The sequence below is a fragment of the Cricetulus griseus genome, assembly GCF_003668045.3.
Source record: "Cricetulus griseus strain 17A/GY chromosome 1 unlocalized genomic scaffold, alternate assembly CriGri-PICRH-1.0 chr1_0, whole genome shotgun sequence".
NCBI lineage: Eukaryota > Metazoa > Chordata > Mammalia > Rodentia > Cricetidae > Cricetulus > Cricetulus griseus.
In genome coordinates this window covers 226,067,583-226,088,906 of record NW_023276806.1, presented here as the reverse complement: position 1 = coordinate 226,088,906, position 21,324 = coordinate 226,067,583, and the positions used below count along the sequence as shown (strand labels likewise).

Genomic DNA, 21,324 nt, shown 5'->3' with positions numbered 1-21,324 from the left:
CCACATCCAGCCTTTGTCATCGCAACGAGACTTTGCTATTCATAAAGAACCTTGAAATTGAGTTATTAAAAAAAAATCTTGGTCTGGCAAAATCGTTCAAGAGAAAAAGTACTTGCCATACAAGCCTGGCCATGAATTTAATCCCTGGAACCTACATGAGAAAAAAAAAAATCAATAGCTAAAAACAGTACCAATGAGACAAATAGTCATTTGGATGCAATAATCGTATTATTCCCGTAGAGGCAGAACAGTGGCCCAATGGCCTGAGGGCTCACAAAGCAGGCAGCCTGCAGCCTGCAACACAGCATGGCGGGTACATTAAAAGATACAGACTAGGCTCTTCAGAATTGTCTTGTAATCTCTGTGAGGGCCACAGCATGCATGGGTGCACGTGCATGCATACATGCACACACACACAATCACACACACACACACACACACACTCACACACACACACAATCACACACACACACACACACACACACACACACACACACACACACACACACACACACACACACACACAGTGTTAAGTAGGTTTACAGCTTTGTGTTGAGCTGCATCCATAGTTGTTCTGGGCATGCTGTAGCCTGTGAATCACAGGATGGACACCCTAAAGCAGCTCCGCCCTTATTTATCATTTGCTATTTTAAAACTCTCTTCACACCACAGAGGATATTGTGATGAGTAGCACTTCAACTCACCTAGTTTGTATGTGGCCCTGTCCCCATCTGCTCGGATCAGCTGTCTTATGGAGACCTCTACTCCTACTGCCTAAGGGTGGGGCTAGGACATTCCCCATGCACCAGCACACTCAGTCATGTCTACACAACACTACAGCTGACAGAAAACCTACCTCTTCAGTTACTGTTTGCAGGTAACTGACCCATGGAGAACATTCAAAGAGACATTTTTTTTTTTTTAAACAGGAAAACTGCTTAAAACACAAGTATGGGACTGGAGAGATGGCTCTGAAGTTAAGAGAACACACTGTTCTTTTCCCAGCACCTGATTCGGGCAGCTCACAACTGCCGGTAGCCCCAGCTCCATGGGGATCTGATGCCTACTTCTGGACTCTGTGGACATCTCCACTCACCTGTGCACAAACCTATGCATAGATTCATAAATATACACAGATGCACTAAGTCATAAAAAAAGTAGTAAACAGGAAAGGAACAAACTCACTTTCCTTGTTGCCCTATCAAATTTAGTTTCCCCAAGGAGGAAGAAAGGTACATCTCAGGTACAACTATGATCCGCAGACTATTACTTTTCTATCCTTACCTTTATTGGGTCCATGAGATGGTTTGGCTAGTTATCATAGACCGTGGATTTAGAAAGATAAATATACTGACCTCATGCTATTTATATTTCTTTTGTTCACACAAAGACTTTGGGGGAAGGAGAGAAGAGACATCCATAGGGACAGTTTCTTTTCCTTTATTTTCATATCGTGTCTGTTTTTTTTTTTTCCATTATTTCTGTGAGCTCACAGTCAAGGGCAGTGTTTTTGTATGGGTGTCGTGCAGTGGCAGATGAGGCTGAGATGTCACATATGATTTATTGCTCTGAGGTTCCTGGCACCTAACTGGACGACTCGTGTTCAGAACTGCCTCAGTGCTCCACTATTTGAGTTTCCCAACCCAACACCAATACTGCAGGAACATTACCAGGTAGGTGAACCCGAGGCAGGCTGACTGTCAGAGAATCTGCTTAGCCCTGTCACCCCGGCAAAGCCACCTGCTCCAATTCCCATCTCATTATGATTTCCTGAGTAGAGTTTGAAGATGGTGAGCCTCCTGAATAGAGTGGACAATGTGGTAGTAACTTTTCCTGTCAGGAGACAAGTGTACCACTCACACTATATATTTTCTTGTAAGGTTTGGCTGCCACCTGCTGGAAGAAATCCTACTATATGCTTACCTAAGTTTTGAATTGGTTAACTCTCGTTTTGGACGCCCGAGAATATTCTGAAGTGGTTCTGTTGTTCAGGCTAGTTTAAATGTAGTGCTGTTTCTGGTGAGGCATGATGGAAGGTATTGATATTTGCAAGAGGTTTCACATTAATGAGGTTCAAGCACCAGATTCAGGGTCTTCTAGGCTTGCTCCCAGCTGTGAGACTGTGTAAGTCTGTACCTCATTCTGGAGAACAGTTCTAGGACAGACTGACAAGGATCCTTACTGCTATCGAGAGCTGGGATGGGAGATGTGGAGATCCAGTAAATACCCCACTCTTGGGACAGACTTGACGTAACTAATTCAAATGCAACGGAACCCTCGTTCTCCTTTATCAACTGTGAGAAGCACTTGGCAGAAGAATAGAAGGCTAGATTTCAGCAGTACAGAGCATCCGATGAGTCGTCCTTCCGTTCTGTTGAATCAAACATATAACTGCATCCCTTCTTTATCTTGAGCTATTGGTCCAATGAGATCCATGATCGGTCTGTTACATGGAGAGTCCCAACACACAGTATCCTCACCAATCCCACTGTCCACTTGTTTTTCCTCAGAGGGAAGGCTGGCTTCTGTGGGTATAGGCATCAGTGTAGACAGCAGTTCCACTGTAGACTGCACCCTAGAGGCTCAGTCCTGGGTGCATTGGTATCTTCTTTTTCCCAGAGAGAAGCCACAGGAGACATTAGTGAAGTCCTTGAGACTCAACTTTCTCATTAGCTGCCTTGAAAGGCCAGTGACCACCTTAGTGACACCGAAGACGGATTGAGAAAAGCTTGAGAAAAGACCCAGGGAAGCAATTAAAACACTTGGAAGGTATCCCAGTCGCTGGACACATGACGCAGGACCCCGAAAGACAGCTGTGAACTCTGAGCCCAATTAGTGCAGAGAGAAATGATGGCGATGAGGCAAGTATGGAGATAGTGTTTGGAGACAATGGTGACAGCAGAGGTATGGGAGGTGGCTTGTCGTCAGGTATCACAGAGCTTCATCTATGAGGTGGAATTAACACTACTCGGCTGCTATTATTACTCTGAGGTGTCAATAAGGTCATATGAACATGCTTAGGAAATGGTGGTGGCTTCACATATCCTGTTTGACTGTGAAGGGCAGGAGGAGGGGGTGTGGCTTCCCACGAATTAGCACAGCTGTCATGCTAATTCAGCGTGACAACCATAGTCTTTCCTAAGGCAAGCCAGAGCTCTTTTCCTGTCCTTTGGCACAGGTGACATGCCTGGATAGAAGGGGGCTTATCGTTAAATACTATCTCCCTTGGGTATACATTGGAGGTAATGCAGTACTATTTCTGGCTACAGGAATGTCATTACCCAGTGGCTTGCAGGCCACTTCAAACAGTAGGTTAGAGACATGACAGCTGGTGCTGGCTGCACACTGTGCTATGTACATAAGAAAAGACAGGCAGACAAACACTGTAATTAACAACCTGGAGTGATCGTATGTTCCTGCAGTAAAAACAGGTGATGGATTTGATATGTAATCTGAACTTAATCATTTTGTTGAGGTGATTTCATAGTTGACTAATTTAGCAAACCATTCTTTTAAAGGCAGCTGATTAAAAAAATGCCCGAGGTTATCAATTTGTTGTCAGAGCTGTAGAAAAATGGGAATGGGAAGATTTTAGTTCAGATAATTATTGAATAAAGACTTGACTCCCATGTTAGGAGAATGTTCTAGATGGAGGTAATTCAGTTGGAACTTTTGTAAACGTAGAGGAGGGATTGTTAGAGACTACAGAATACCACTGTATTGTATTTGTTTTATTTAGTTAATCATGATATCGTTAGGCTGAATTCACTTTTACATGCTGGTTTAAGCAACTTGGGATCCTGGCTTGTGGTAGAAGCCCTTAGGAAGACAATGGATGTATTCCAAGACTAGCAAGAAGACTGAGGAACCTTGAACACAGTGTGCAGGGGAGAGTATAAAATGAGGCTAGGGAGGCCAGGCCTTATTAGTTGACTGTAAATATTTGTATTTTCTCTTAAGTCATTACAGGGTTCCAAGTGGAGAAATGGATTGATTGGACATCACTACAGTCGGGGAAGACAACAGGTAGAAACAAATGATGGGAGAGCATGTTGGGCTGGGGCATAGCAATGTGAAGGAAACAGGGAGACATGGTGAGAGTCTGCACATGCTTTGAATGTGTGAGAGAGAGAAAGCAGAAGAGGAAGGATGCCTGCAGGTCAGGATGTGAGCTCTCAGCTCGTGCTCCAGCACCATGCCTGCTTCCTGCCATGACGCTCACGGATTAACCCTCTGAAAGAGTGAGCAATCCCTCGATTAAATGCTTGCTTTTAAAAGTTGCCTTGGCCTTGGTGTCACTCAGGAATAGCACAGTAACTATGACAGGTTCCTAAAGGAGCCAAGTGACTGCACAAAACAATAGCGAAATCGGGTGGTAGCTGAGGGTATGAGAATGCATTTAAGAAAGTAAGTGTATGTCAGTGAGAATGATTGGGATGAAAGAGATAAGATGGGCCGACTGGGGGAGGAGGGAAGGAGTTGTGAAGGGTGGAAAGGCAATCTTGGTGAGGATGGGGATTGCTCATCTTTGGTCACAGGAATTTGTGTAGCAGGAGGAGCCAGATGTTGGTGCATGGGACCTCTATAGAGTTCATTTTGACAGCTATGGTTTTCATGGTGAAGCCAGGCTATTAACTGAATATGAGGGACTTCAGGGAGGAATTACATCTGGATGAGTAACCAGAACAGGGGCAAGCCTTTCCAATTTGTTTCCCACTGTCAGCCAAGCCCTGCCACGGCATTGCTTTACTCCAGTCTCTCCCTTACGGCTGGCAATCAACCTTGTGTTTAAGAACAGTATGTCTATCTGGACTATTCCATTTAACTGTATTTTTTTCCCTTATTAAATGTTAACCCATGGTTTCAATGAAATGGCACAGGCTTAGTTTCTGTAAAATTTGTGTGGTATGAGAGGAGTTCATTCTTAGCTATATTCTAATTTCTGTATTCTTCCATAGAACAAATATCAAATCAAATCCATCTTCACATAGAAGACCTGACTAGATCATGAAACAGTAGTAATATTTTAATTTGGCCATAAGAAAATAACTGTAAAAGATGTGACATTAAAATTGCTTCTAATGATTTTAATCAAAGCGGCACAGACACAAGAAGGAAGTGTGCCTAGGTGCCACTCCCTCAGAATTCATAGTGGTAAAATCTCTTGAATTTCCTAGGATCTGGGGAGAGTTAGTTCTAAGCTGGTTCCTCATGAGAGTTGGTCCAGCAGTGGAATGGATACTGCTAGGTCAAGGAGTTTTTGCCATGCCCCCAGGGAGCAAGCGCTTTCTGCCATAGGTAGACAGACAGCAACACTCTTGGGGCTTTCTTTCCTACAGCATGGAATATACCTCCATGTAAGAGCCCGCTGTCAAGGGGATATTGTTTGAGAGGCTAGAACATGAATTGGATATTTCTAGTAACTTGAGGCCTCTGTAACTTCTAATTATAGTCAATTCACTTTTTCTCTGTCCCTTGAATATGAGATACATGATTTTAATGCTGTGGAGTTCAGCACTTATGATATCAACCAAGGAGAAGACAGAGGCTTACAGTGACCTGTGGAAAGCTATTAACCCCTGAAATGGAAATGTGTAATGGCAGCATCTGTATGAATAACATTTATATACTTACACGCATGCATCACTATTAGACATGCACGGTCTAGGGAAGAAGTTACATATAAATGACACACACACACACACACTTCAGATTTATGGCATTTCCCCTCAAAGGACAGTTGCTTTGTGTGTGTGTGTGTGTGTGTGTGTGTGTGTGTGTGTGTGTGTGTGTGTGTGTGATGTCAAAAGCTTAGTTTTTTTTTTTTTTTAAATTCCTGCATTTATACTTGTTGTTTGCCTGAAAAAGAATCTATTGGCTTCTAACCAAGTTTTTAAAAATCCATGAATCATACCGTTCACTGCCACTTGCATACAAATGTTCACAGTGACCTTGCTGCTTAATTTCTTGCATTGGAATTGAATAAAAACTTGGACTAAAAGGTCAATTTTAAACTATGCATATTAAATTCCTTACTAAAAGTGATCCCAGCAACTTTCTGCACCATTTCCCTCGGCCTCATTACTCACATAGGCTTTCCTGAATTTTAAGGAGTAAAAGTAAAGGAGCAGTATGTGGACCACTGGGGCCAAGGAAATTTTGTTCATGAATAAGGACCAGTGGCAGAATGAATGAGATTCCTTAAATTAATAGGGTAGCTTTAGTGGAGAATGTCACTGGGCACTTAAGTCTTTCTTACAGAATGAAAAATGGAAGCTTTTACATTATTCTAAGAAATTCCTTACTTTTAGGGCTTTTCCTATATTTGGTCATAAAGGCATAGTACTGAAAGCCCCATTATGTTGGAGATAACTGGATTTTAAATTTCGTAAGATGACTGAAATTATCGGGTCTATCCAGTAAGATGAGGTGGCTAAGGAGGGGCCATTGGCCAAAAGGACAGGTGAAATAATGATTGCAAATAAAGAAGTCTGCATGCATTCTGCAAATATTTGCTGTTAATCAAAATGATGTTTTTATAAGATAGGCTTTTTTTGGTTGTTGTAGTTGCTTTTTTTGTTGGTCTGTTTTGTTTTTGAAAACAGTCTCATGTAGGCCAGTTGTCCTTGACCTAACTACGGAGCTGAGGATGACCTCGAACTTCCGATTCTCCTGTCTCCACTCACAAGTGCTGGGATGATAGGTGTGCACCACCGCACCTAGTTTAAATTAAAATAGGATTCTTCTTTATAAATAGGTTATTCAATTGAGAACAATGAATCAAAGCCACAGATAATTAGGCTTAGTGGGGACAGTTCAGCTGGAGACACTGTATACGGCTTCATGATCTTAGAATTCTCAAACTAATTTCATCAGCTTAATACTTGGGGGATCAAGTATTTTTAAATACAAAGAGATCAGAATCCAATGGCATGTCCTTAAGTTGTTAGAAACAGTATGTGTTCTTGTCTTAGTCTACCATAGCTCAGGACAGCCACCATTCTGTCTTGAACCTCCAACTGGCAAGTGCTTCAGCTTCAAGATTTCCAACTCAGAACAATTCCTTTTAAATATCTTTGTTGTTCTGCCTTCCTTCCCCACCAGTCAGCGAGAGCCTTTACCCTATGTCCTTGGTTTTCTTACCTAAACCACTTATCCCAAGCTCTGTCATTCTGTGCTGTGTCTGTCCCTGTCCTGCACTCACCTGTTTCAAGCAACTTCATAGTCCTTGGCCTTCTCAGGTTTTTCTGCCTTGGGTTGGTACCTTGTAGCTTGGCCTTGACCTTGTAAATATTACTTCCTTGTATAGATAGGAAGGTGAACATTGATTTTGCCAGGTCTGCCCAATGCAGAATCAGGACACGTCTTTAGAATTGAGGGACCCATGTAAGAGAAATGTTAGCATATCTGAAGTGCAGATAGCTCAGGACCACAGAAGGAAAAGAACAGTGGTTGCTAGAGGCTGGAAAATGCATGCGTTCCCTCAGTGTGGCGCAAAGGAGAGATTTGCTAGCATAGTGGCCTATTACATGTCTCCCCGGAACGCCTGCAGCAGATAGGTCCTATCTTAGAGCAGGAGATGGCAGATGACAAGATAGACAGATGGACGTGTCCACAGGGGTTTATGTTCTAGGGAGGATTCATAATGTTAAACAACTCTGCATGAAATTAATTATTCAGATGGAACAGTGTTCTGTTACAGAATTTTAAACTTTAAACTTTTTATGTGTGTCCCCTCCCCTAAGCCCTGTCTAGTAGATATTCACTCAGTCTTTAGATTTTTTTTAATTTTCTTTTTATTTATTTATTTATTTATTTTGGTTTTTCGAGACAGGGTTTCTCTGTATTGCTTTGGAGCCTATCCTGGAACTCGCTCTTGTAGACCAGGCTGGTCAGTCTTTAGATTTTAAAATATTTTTTAGAAATAAAAGATATTTCTAAAATAAATAGTTGCTAAGGTACAAGGTAATATTTTTGAGTTCTTTAACTATTAAAATCCTTTTCCATATCTGGACAGACTCTGTCAGTATTGTGTCTTAGAGATTCTGGCTCTCAGCAAGAACCTGCAAGCCTGATCTGAAGACTCTGCCTTCTCAACTAAAATGAGCACAGGATCCACTCTATGCTTTCCATGTTATTTTCAGGAGTGGACCTAGTTTTTATTTTGCTGTGCACAAAGCCCTTGCTTTTAGCAGACAGCGAACAAGTCCTTGGATGTGTTTATTTACCTATTAGCTGTGAGCAAGAGTGATGTTTCCGTGGCCTCTTTCCTGGGCTGTCAGCAGAGTGGTTTTGTATACAGTGGGAAAATAACACATTAGCTCTGAGCCAGTGGAGCAGCAGCCATCATATCTGCTTGGATAACTGTTTTGAGATGGATTTTGAGGCTTTGGCTGGGGCTCACTGGAAAAGAATATTATGACTGATGAGTGAAATCTGCTATGGGCAAGGAAGGGCAAATTTGTGCTACCTACACCTGCCAGTTATCGTCCAGACTTTGTACAAGGATACCCTAGGAAGGAATTGGTCTTGTGGCTTAAATTTTAATCTGTACAGAGAAATGTATTTTAAAAGTGACATCAATATCATAAATTTAAGAAATTAGTGTAATCTCAGGGTAGGACTCCTATATTCATGCTCATACTTTTTTTTATTGTCAACATTTGTTTATTTAAATTAGAAACAAGCTTCTTTTACATGTCAATCCCAGTTCCCTCCCCTCCTCCCCTGCCCCCCACTTACTCCCTGTCACAACCCCTTTCTGCTCCCCAGAGAGAGGGAGGCCTTCCATGGGGATCTTTAAAAATCTGTCATATTATTTGGAGAAGGGCCTGGACCCTCTCCAGTGTGTCTAGGCTGAGAGAGTATTCCTCTACGTGGAATGGGCTCCCAAAGTCCATTTGTGTACTAGGGGTAAATACTGGTTCACTACCAGAGGCCCTATTGGTTGTTAAGACATCCAAACTGACCTCCTCGTCCAGAGGGTCTGGAACAGTCTTATGCTGGTTTCCCAGCTATCAGTCTGGTTCAGGTCAGCTGTTTCTGTGGATTTCTCCAGCCTAGTCTTGACCCTTTTGCTCATCACTCCTCCCTCTCTACAACTGGATGCCAGAATTCAGCTCAGTGTTTAGCTGGCTCACACATATTTTTAAAGTAACTTTATGCATTTTGTTTTTTTTGTACCTAAGTGCTTTTCAATTTAAGGTAAAATTATAAGACATTGTATGTTTCAGTGTGTATCTGTGTGTGTGTGTGTGTGTGTGTGTGTGTGTGACTGGGTCATAAAGTAAATACATTCTTTGTGGGTCATGGCAAACACGGTTTGAAAGCCATGGCTGAGACAGACCATAATAATCACAGAGCCTTAGAGGAGTGAAGAATCCTTTCTCCCTGTCTGCTCATTGGTGCACGTCACTGGTCTCAATTACACCCCACCTATGGGTTGCTTCATTTCAACAGTTCAGGTAGTGTGTGAGAAGGTGTGACTGAGCAGGAGTAGTGAGCAAGGCTGGCTCCACACAGGGGTAACGAGAGGGGCGCACCACACAGAGAAGCCTCAGGCAAAACTCTAGCATTAAAGCTTCAAAAGCACCCAAGCAGTGTGCACCTCCTCCTTGCTTCTCGGGGAGTGAAAGTCCTCGTTTTCAACCACAGTGAGAACCGCTCTGTCCTTTCATTTCTGATTCCACCCTCCCCCATAGCAGCTCATAGTCACAAGAGACTCTAATCATTGAAAAAGTGATTGTGCTGGGCGGTGGTGGTGCAGGCCGTTCTCTGTGAGTTCGAGGCCAGCCTGGTCTCCAGAGGGAGTTCCAGGACAGGCTCCAAAGCCACATCAAGAAACCCTGTTTTGAAAAACCAAAAGAAAAAAAAAAGGGTGATCAATGCTGCTGTTGGCTCAGACCCGGCTGGTGCTTTGGATAGCCAGTGCTATTTTATGCAAGAGTCACTATCAAGGAAGGGAGGAATTGAATCAAAGTCAAGGTTCAAGAAGAATGAGTAGCTTTCCTAGCAGGCCCAACTTCTATTTTCCCATTATAGCCACAGGCAATGGTCCGAATCTGACCTGAATAGGGGCTTTGAGGGAATTCCTTGGAGGGTTGACTTTTACCATGTACCTGAGCCCTCTGCCTTTGCAGGCTCATACTGTTGCTATAAAAAATATAGCAAACATCTGTTTAGATGGCAGAGTCAGATAGCACATAAAGAGGGAGACTGCCCTCGAGGAGTTTCAAGGAACAGGCAAGAGTTGTTATAACACTAGCAAGCAGTTCTTCAGTTGTCAGCAGGAACCGGGGATGGTGGCCTTTGCTTTGAGATAATCTCTGAGGTGGTTATCCAGTGTTTCTGGTATGATTCACAAATGAAGGTCTGAGTTAAGTATCTACACTTCAGTCACCCCAGTGTTTTCATGTTTACCAAGCTTCATTAAAACACACACACACACACACACACACACACACACACACACACACACACTCATCACTGTCTCTCTCTCTCTCTCTCTCTCTCTCTCTCTCACACACACACACACACACACACACACACACACACACACGTACGTTAAATAAGACATACATTAAATAGTAAATTTTATTTATTTATTTATTTTGGCTTTTCGAGACAGGGTTTCTCTGTGTAGCTTTGGAGCCTATCCTGGCCCTCGCTCTGGAGAACAGGCTGGCCTCGAACTCACAGAGATCCGCCTGCCTCTGCCTCCCTAGTGCTGGGATTAAAGGCGTGTGCCACCAACGCCCGGCAATAGTAAATTTTTAAAATGATGGACAAATGTCTTTTGCATGTAATGAATATATTTCATTATGAACACATACAGTCTACAAAACTGGAAGACGGAGACAGGGCCGCGCCTCTACTTTGCACGGAGTAGAGCAGTGGTGAAGGTGATGCGCACTCAGCTTTGCTTCTGTCTCCTTTCCCCTTCTAATTTCATTTGTGGCAAGTGTTGCCTGTGGCAGCAACTCCTGGCCTTGCACAAGCTCTCCTACGGAATCAGTGAAGGAGCTTGGCTGCTCCTCTCGTCTGGTCAAGTAGCATCTGTCCTTTGGGAATGTAAGGGATGCATGGAGCTTCTGAGCTCCGCATTTGTAACTGAGGAAACGCACGCAGAAGGTCCTAGTCACCAGCCTGCCACCTTGGCACCGATGTGATCTTCCACTGTCCAGTCTCATCTCTTCCTGCTCCTCAGAGGTCTCCCTCTACCAGTTCTCTTTATTTTGTCTACCACAGAAGGCACACAGTTCACTACTAGCTCTTTTTCTCCAGCAACTAGACACCCATGATGCAAGTTATCTTTATTTTTGTCTTTTCTAATTCCTACAAACTGCCTAGGTAAGACAATAAATTCTTATTTTTATAGGTAGAGCAAGAAGGGTCCAAAACAATGGGATACCAAAACAAAAAACCCCGCTAGATCAGGTGGTTTAGAGAGTAATGTCCACGGGGAAAAGGCAGAGGAAGAACTTAATACAAGTGGATTGCTGCTTGAAATGGCACTTGTGATTTCAGTATGAATTACCCATCTTTAGTTACCCTTTGAGCGGAAACACTGAATATGAGAGATGGGTCATTATGAAATACAAGCGATCAAACTGAATGCTTTTTCTTAGAAAACCACTAGAGTCATGCACACTGATAACTGTTTTTATTTGACATCCAGATTTCAGTATCATATATTTGCATAAATGATAACAACAATTCTAACAATTTATGTTCAGAACTTGGTGTTGGTTCAGCTGATCCCTTTTCTTTCTCTATTTATGTTTGAAGCCTTAAATACTATTGTAGCACCAAGAAGACAGTGATGTAGTCATGGATATATGCAGCATGGGGGGTAGGTTGTCCTTAAGCCATGGGTTGTTTGGCAAGATGTAGTTTATCAAATGGGATAGGAGAGGGTAGGAAGGTGAGTGGGGGAGCTCCTGAAAGAAACATGAATACATTTTAATGCATCAGCAAGCTTACACTAAGCTAGTATTACCTGCTCTACAACTGCAACATGGTAGCATTTACAGTTTGTATCTGTGGTTCTTTCCCACACTCAATGGTTAAAACCCCTTCCACTCTACAGCTAGAAGGGGCTCACGAACCAGGCATGTGGTGGACTGGGATGGAGAGACAGGCCTTCAGGTGTTGACTTCTCAGTAGGCTGTGCTCACTCCAAAGGCACACCCGTTTTCTGGAGATGTCAGGAAATGTATGGTCCACGAATTAACACTTCATTTTCTAGTGTGAGGTATGTTAAAAGTGACTGAATTTTAGGGTTAAGACCCCTCTGCACAAACCTTTTGGATTTGTCATGATTTTCACAAGGCCTCTGCATTTCTGAAGCTCAGTGTTTACTTTCAAGTTTTGAGGGGTTAAAGATTAGGGGAGTCATGAATTACGGCTTCTCATTTGCCCACAGCCCAAGGAACAGCTTGCTTGCAAATGTAACAACTAAGTCAATGATTCTTATCTTTTCAAATGTCATGTCAAAGTGAAAGGGTGCCATTCTATCACACCACTCTGGAAGATAATACACATTATAGAGAGGAGACATTCAGAGGTAGGTAGCCCTTGTTGTCAGGTCTTTAAGGAAGTGCTAGACTCCAAGGCAACACTGACAAAAGTTTTTGGTGCTTTGAAATTAAAAAAAAAAAGAATTTTAAGGTAAATGGACTGATAATTAAATTAAAATGATCAGAACTGAATTATATAATGTAATGATCTACATTGGCTTTTTCAGTTGAGTATAATAATCATAATAAATCTTATTTACTTTGATAGAACATAATTTTCCCTCAATATAAAAGGGAGATATCATTTACAGCATGACCTAGAATGTTTAAACACCAGCATCTCTATTTTGTGGTATTGAGCGTGGAACCCCAAGGCCTTGCACTTGTGCAGCAAGCGCTCCTCTGCTCAGCTGTGCCCTGACCCCCGTGGCTTCCTATGGAGAAGTTTAGATTTCTGCACACCGAGGTGATTGCTCCTGGTGCACAATGAACTGCTGGGCGGATGAGGGAAGGCAGAGGAACATGACGGGTGCCACATAGGTTAGCTTTTGACGGCCATGGTCCAGAGAAGCGGGTGGTCAGTCTCCACAGTCACCACCCCAGACCCATCGTAGGTGTTAGAAGTACTGACCAGTGTTCCAAAGGCAAGCACATCATTTGCTGTGGGGAAAAGGAGAAACAGATTAATGGAAAATACTTTGCACAGAGCAGACCAAGTTTGTCAGCAGTTATGACGACACAGTTGAGCATATTCTTTGATAGATGTCGTACAAAAGCAGAATGAAGGAAACACATGGTGTAGGGTTTTAAAACCAAGAATTTCTACAATGTTCTCTACCCATTCTCAGAACTTCTCATAGTCTCATTCACCGTTTTAGGCTATGCATTATTATAGGTAATAGATTCACTCCCCCTTTTCTTTACTAATTCTAAACTCAAAATATTTATCTGTAATGTGCCATTTACTTTCTTGTTTGCCTGGGTAATTTTCATTTATTTTTTGATGGTACAGAAATAACTATTTTATAAAACCATTAAATTCTGTAAGGCACAGTGCAAGTCATAGGGGACAGGAAACCAGAGACCTAAAAAGCATGGAGTTTGGGTCATTATTTTGACTCCTAAAGAAATGTGGTGAGCATAGCTTATATTCTGGAAAGTTAATGGGAACACAAGGTCAGAGCTGACTTTCAGATGTCCAATATTCTACAAGTTACAGTCTCAGCTCGGGACAAAGGCAGGAGATAAGATTATCCTTCAAGCTACTGAACTATCAGAGTGAAGGTGTAAGTTTGACTTAGGAAGTTAGAGTTTGTATGTGTCTTAGGGTTTCTATTGTTGTGAAGAGACGCCATGACCATGGCAACTCTTGTAAAGGAAAACATTGAATTGGGGGGGGGCATACAATTTCAGAGGTTCAGTCCCTTATCATCATGGTGGGATATGGTGGCCTGCAGGTAGACATGGGGCTGGAGAAGGAGCTGAAATTCCTACCTCTGGCACAGGCAACAGGAAGCAAATATTAGTGAACACAGGGGATGGCTTTAAACCTCAACACCCGCCTCCACAGCGACACACTTCCTCCAACAAGGCCACTCCTAATAGCGCCACTCCCTATGAGCCATTCCTCATGGGGGCCAATTACATTCAAGCTACCACAGTGTGTTTAAATATCTCACAGGTACACACATGTAAATATATATTTTATTTCTTAGCAACTTAGCACCTTGGCACAAGTGAGCACCTTCTGCCTTGCTTCCTTGGGATGCTTCAATTCATCTGTGTAACTTGAAACAACTCTCTTGCAAATATCCTTTGATAGACAGGATTTTCTTGGTTAAAATGTGAAGAGAAACACAAACCGGTGTGAAGCAGAAGCTGCCCTTTCCTTCAGAATCTAGCTATGCAGTTCATGTTCCAGGGAAACAACTCAGTTACAAACAAGGCTCACTCTCCACTAGAGGGGGCCCTGATATCTTCCTGAGGACACCTTGAAAATACAATTTAAATCCCCAGCAACAGCATTGCAAGTCAACATTTACTAAGCACTACCGCTGCCCTTGTTTTTTCTTTTAAATTAAAATTTATGTTATTTGCTTTTTTGTAGTTGTCAACATCTTTACAAATGCAAACAAAAAGCCATAAGATAGAACTGTCCAGGAATGCAGAGCGACTTTCCTATGAACACAATGTTTAACGTGCAGTACACTTGGAGACCCACATGCGGTTACATGACGTGCAGAGTGGGGTCTGGCTGGGAGTCTGCTTCCTCTAAGACTGTGCCCTCCCCCCTCTCCCCGCAGTGGCTTCCTTAGACTCATCCCAGAAGTAGGGCTACAAAATTTTACAAACATTGTTTTAGGGGCTTTTTTTTTCCCGAGACAGGGTTTCTCTGTGTAGCTTTGGAGCCTATCCTGGCACTCGCTCTGGAGACCAGGCTGGCCTTGAACTCACAGAGATCCGCCTGCCTCTGCCTCCTGAGTGCTGGGATTAAAGGCTTGCACTACCAACGCCCGGTGGCAGTGTGGACTTTTGATATCATTTGGTTAATCACAAGGGCAAAAGAGGGTGCGTTAGAAGCTCTGCTAGTTTCAAAGAGGGATCCTCTATAGTGAAGAACCAAGTACATATAGTCACCTGAAACTGACAAACCTGGAGCCAATTAGGTGAAAGTCCTAGTTTTAACTGAGCTCAAAGGATAACAGTATAAAACTGTCGCTGTGGTTGACAGCTGTGCATTAATTCCTTTCTGATTTTCCCAGGACTAAGAAGAATTCCAGGCTTTCAGAGGCAGGAAACCACATCATGTACTTTTATTTTTTCTAAGATATGATGCATCCTAATTTGTTTTCAAACAAGGAAAGACTTGAAAATGGCTGTGTTAGAACACACATGGGAACTAAGTCTTTTCAGCAAAAAACACTTTAACCAGCAAAGCAGATATAAGTTAGGCTTTATTCCATAATATTTGCTATTGCACCAACAGCTAATTAACCACCACAAGTATGTGTGATAATCTCCCAGTTCACTGAGTAGAAACTAAAATGAATAACCTGAACCAAAGAACAGTCCGTTTAAATTTATATTGGCCCTAGTGGGACCTACTGCTGTTGTATTGCTAAATGGACATACTGTGCGTGTCAAATGGCCTTCTCAATACCTAGTCTTGATCTAAGGATTATGTTGCTGTCCTCTTGGCACAGAAGCTGCCTTCTGTAATGCGTGGTGGTTATTACAGAGGCTCATAATTGGTCAGCATGCTGAGAATGCTCAGCCTGCAAGGAGACATCTACCAAAGAAGGGGTGGGAAGAAAGCAAGAGCTAGAGGAAGCAGAGGGCTGTTGCTTGGGTCTGTGCCTTCTGGGTATGGCATGGCCACTGCTCTCTTGAACATATTATTTGCATGGACTGCATAAATTTGGACCCATCAACAATTACGCCACAGACAGGGCAGGTTCCATCCCTGCCTGAGGACTGACCTTTGATAAAGGACAGGGAGACATTTGCTTCAACAGTGCAGTGTTGCTGGACTTTCTTTCCCACCAGGTCCCACAGCTGCTTTTCTGCCCCAAATAAGCACACAAAGACTTATAATAATTACTAAACTGTAGGGCTTCTTATTGGCTAGCTCTGTCTTAAATATGAACCCATTTCCATAAATCTATGTATTTCCACATGGTCTTAGCTTACTGGAGAATGCCCAGACCTGTTACTCCTTTGGTGGCTATATGGAGTCTCCTTCTGGTGCCTCTCTGCCTCTCTCCCCAGTATTCTCCTCGTCTCCTAGCCCTGCCTATCTTCTGCCTCTATTGGCCAAATAGTGTTTGATTCATTAACCAATAAGAGAAACATATGTACAGAAGGACATCCTCCATCAGTGTAGTTACTATATGGAGCCTAACCTTCTGTAGATCACAGAACCATGCCCATGTCAACAACCTAATAAAATTCAATGACGAACACAACACATACATACACACACATACATACACACACACACACACACACACACACACACGGTCAACCTAACTTGGAAGAGGAAGGGGAACAGGAGGAGTTAGAGGGGGTTAAGAAAAAGCCATGGGAGAGTAAGTTCAAAGTAATTTATATCCATGTAGCAATGTCACAATGAAACACACCATTATGTATTATTAATATAAACTAAAAAAAGCCCAAATTTTCTGTTATTCTAAGAAAATCATAGTTTTGAATACCACAATAAAATCTTCACAGAACGAATTTGATAGACATTTTGGGTCATGACTAGAGTCCCGTCACCCCCAGACATCTGAGGGTCAATCTGGGAATAAAGAAGAGGTGGAACACATCCCTCATCTGTGACACATGGCATTATAAATGTTACAGACTTCATAGTATTTGAATAGTAATGAGGACAGAACTCAAGTCATTATCACTGTGTACACACGAGCTGATACAAGCTGACGTTAACTTTGTTTCTTACTTAGTGAGTGTGGCTTGACTGTTGCCTGTCACAAAAGGGCATACATGGGATTGTCTACTGATGGTGTCCTGTGGGCAGACAACAAGTTTTATATTACAGAACATTCTGGGTCTTTAGATTAGGGGTGGTCATCCTGAAAAAGACCCTGGCAGAGGGAGTGAGCTTCATCTACACTGGAGAAAAAAAAAAAAAAAAAACCTTCTTTTTCACACTAGAGAACTTGTCTAGGACAGAGCTGAGTTCTTAGACAGTTCAGACTCCAGTGCAGATAGTTCTTTCTCTGGACTACAGAGTGCAGTGAGCCACACACACAGCCGCTGTAACCAACTCGTCATTCAGATGAAGTCCTGTTCTTAACAAAGGACAAGAATAAAATACACAATGGGATTACAGGAAACTACCAGACCTACGCCTGGTCTTTGTCTAATTGCAAATCCTGCATTTCTCCTATTCCTTTCAAGCTATAGTCCTCATTTGTGCTGGTGACAGGTTGTTTGGCAGGCCCGACAAGGACTGGTTGGGTTCCTATTCCAGTGAAATTTCACAGGAGGTAAGTTAGGGTGCTGGTAGAGTCAGAGCCTAACTTTTGGGTTTCATATTTTAGAGAACTAGACCTCAGTAATACAAGACACATTCTCATAGACATTGCCACCTTCTGTCCTGGGTTCTCCAGAGTAAAGGTGAGAACCAGGAGCATGTAAAGGAAAAGCACCTTTCTGTCAAAACAGTGGGGACCCCTTCATGGGGAGGACAGAAGGGTAGACCCAAGTTCAAAGCCCAGCTCTTTCATTCACTAACTCAGTAAGCTGAATTATTTCTGTGGTTTCAGTTTCCTTAACTGAGGAATGTGACAAATAATTCTTACTTCACAGGCATGGTATATAGAGTACAGGATCATATTTCTAACATATAATAAGTACTAAAGAAATATTCTCTTCATTTTGTTTTCTCTGGCTATTCTACTGAAAGAACATGTTAGGATGGACTCTTAAAATCAGAAGAGAGAGAGGGAGGGAGGGAGGGAAGAAGAGAGAGAGAGAGAGAGAGAGAGAGAGAGAGAGAGAGAGAGATTTAAGCAGTTAGCAAATGTCTTCATGAACGTGATTAGCATATAGCTGGCTGAGTTGAATGAGGTAAACTTACACCTTTTCTAAGCTAATTTCTGTGAAATATTTAAAATCATTTTGGGTGCCACCTTGGTCATGTATATGTATGCCTTTGTTTTCTAGACACAGTTGGTCCTCTAAATCTGTGAGGTCTACATCTGTGGGTTTAAATATTCAGGAAAAGACATTTGTGTCTATCCTGGACATAAACAGACCATTTTCTTTAGAATTATTTCTTGAGCCAGGTGGTGGTGGCACATGCCTTTAATTTGCCAAGGCAGGCAGATATCTGACTTTGAGATCAGCCTGGTCTACAAGAGCTAGTTCCAGGACAGGCTCCAAAGCCACAGAGAAACCCTGTCTCAAAAAACAAAACAAAAAAACAACAAAAAACCATATTTCTTCTACAAAAACTACTTACATTGTATTTACATTATGCGATACCACAAACAATCTATACCTTGTTGTACAGAGTGTAGTTTATTTAAAGTATATAAAGGGTATGTATAGATTGTGTGTAAATACTGTGCCTGGGATCAGCTAGCATGGGCATGGAGGGATAACAGCATTTATTAGAGTTTGAACACAGCAGCCACCAGGGATCAAAGATGAGTGTCTCTGTGCCTAAGGTTGTCATGTTTTAGTAAAAATGACAAGTCAGGATGGATGCCGTCATCTGTGAGGCCAGGGGAATAGTGTCTCTTGCTTTGATTACATAGAATCTGATTATCATCCCACATGTAAATGCTCAGCCTCACATGGCAGATTATAAAAGGCATGACACTCCGGATAAGTTATTTCAGACGATGAAGCCTTGTGAATCCGTCAACAGATACTTGAATCTCAACATGTTCATTCCTGAGGACTGAATTCACTGTGCTTTAGGCTGAGGAATACCTAGAAGCAACTGTAGGAAGACTACTGGAAAGTAAAACTTTAAATAAGCCAAACTTAAAGGTTTCAAGAGAACATGGCCTGTATCTGATAAGGTGGACAGAGCACTGCCTGAGCCTATCAAATGAAAACAAAGCAAAGGACCCCCTGGACCTACCCACACATCTTGGCATAGCCGTCAGGATTTCCTATCACCTGGCTATTTCTTACCCACTTGTCAGTCACTCTGTGCAGCTACATCATGAATTTCCCATTTCCATGGAACATTTTGTGTTCCCTTCAGGAAAAATACAGCTTTTTCTCCGAAAATTGGATCCATACAGTCTGAACTCACAGGTCCTTTCCTAGGCTGTATCACTCTTCCGTTCTCCTCCACCTTACAGTGACTGAATTAATTGTTCTTTGTCCAGTTGAAAATGACTTGGTTCCTTCCCTAGAACACACTTCATGTTAGAAGCTATTTGGAGTCCTAGTTCAGGGCAGGGGGGGGGGAGCACCTGGTGAGCCTGAATCATGCTGCCGCAAAAATAAGAAGATAACCCAAAACCCATTTCGACACGTCAAAAGGCCAGAGTTGCTGGGACAATTTGAGATAGAAAAGAATACCCAGGGAAATGCATTACGATACATTTAATAAAAAAAAAAAGAATCCCCAAAGGCAGAAGGAGAGAAGAAAATTTCTTTACAGAAGAGTGTCAACTCTAAGGAAGGCATGACAGAAAGTCACTATTTCGAAGCACCCAATGTAATAACTGGGTCAGGCAGAAGCCATTAGTGCTAAATCACCAGCAGAAATTGATGCTGGGTTGGGTGATCACGAGGTACCAAAGTGCCACTCCCATGCTGTTTTCATTTCAGAAGAACAAAGGCAACAGTCAGATCTTGGCACTTTCAGATCTGAGCCAGATGATCAGTGATCAAGCAGCATCAGTGACAGAAGGACAAGCAGTGGTCACGTGGCCTTTTGAGCTGACGCTAAGGAGGGATGCAGCTCCATGTAGGTGTTACTGTTTGCTCCAAACTGCTTGACCTGAATCTAAAATGAGATAATGAAACAGATAAATAATGATTGTGGGGTGAAGAAATCAGCTGCTAGGATGCCTCAAAATAGTCAGTGTCATTAGTGGTTGACAGTGTAAACAGGCATGCCAATTAAAGACAACACATGGCTTTTTCAAAGTAGGTCTCATATTTCAAACACTTGAAAAAAGCAACTGGGCGCCTGGAGACGCATATGGTCTGTGTGCTGCTGTCCTATCAGGACTATGTAAACTTGGGATACTGGGTAATGGCACTTAGTCATGTGCTGGTCCCCAGGAGAAGGCTAGAGGGAAGGCCAGGGAGCTACCAGGGAAGCACTGCCTTCCCCTCACCTGTTTCCTCAGGAGCTCAGTCAACGCCACGGCTGGGAGATGCTCACTAACTTGCAGTGAAACCAATACAATTTGTCAGATCCAGACAGAGGGCGTGTGCTGGAGACTCAGCTCCTTAGAGAAGAGTGGGCACACAGCCTGGGAGAAGGCAAAGAGTCCTGCTGTGGGCACACAGAAGTAGCCCCAGGACAGTCTTTGCTTGCTCTTTGATGTTAAGGGCCTGGAAATTAACCTGCATTATGTAGGAAACTTGTTCTTACACATGCATCTGATAATAGTCACATCAGGCTTTCCCTCTGAACTTTATCTCCCCAAACCCTGACCACTGGACACTTCCTGAGGTAAGCACTCTGCCCTTTGTAGCCCAATGAGGAATGATGGAATGCATGAAAGCCAGGAAGACACACCCTTCCCTGGCAGCAGCCCCGGACTGCCCTCCTTTCATCTGAGACTCAGCAGACACACACACACACACACACACACACACACACACACACACACACGTATACACACCCTTGGATGAGGCCTGGAAGATGCTTGGGGGCTTCAGATGCTCCTTTATTTTTCTCCTCCTAATATTTTGTTATTTTATTTTTAAATTTTTACCTTTTTTTTTTAAAAAAAAAACTTCAACTCAGCCTGCTATCAAAAAATACAATTAGATCAGAAAAGTTCTGCACCTTGGAGGAATTAAAATTAAGTATTCTAGTTTGGAACTGTCTTCCCAGGTCAGTACTTTCAAATGTGTAGGTCTGTCTAAAATAAGCAAAAAACATGTTTCTTTGTTAAAACACATTCCCCAATATGTTGTATTATAGTGTGTTCTATTCAGGTCAGGATCTCTGGCAGTTAAAGAGATAATCAGAACTGCTTGAAGAAATAAAAGTCCACAGGGTCTATGAGACAAAAAGGACAGTCTTCATCCATAAAATGTGACCTGTTTGCATTAATTATTTGGGTTAAACTGTATA

General features: G+C 42.5%; 1 protein-coding gene across 7 annotated transcripts in view; it reads right to left on the bottom strand.

The window, feature by feature from the left end:
* Positions 1 to 11,643: 11,643 nt before the first annotated feature.
* Tpk1 (thiamin pyrophosphokinase 1) overlaps positions 11,644 to 21,324 on the bottom strand; it is a 336,395-nt gene continuing 326,714 nt past the window's right edge. For all 7 annotated transcript variants that reach the window (XM_027389793.2, XM_035450436.1, XM_027389796.2 and 4 more), the window contains one exon: positions 11,644 to 13,178. In XM_027389793.2, coding sequence (XP_027245594.1) covers positions 13,060 to 13,178 — 119 coding nt within the window. In that variant the 3' untranslated portion in view covers positions 11,644 to 13,059. The remainder of the gene's footprint in view (positions 13,179 to 21,324) is intronic.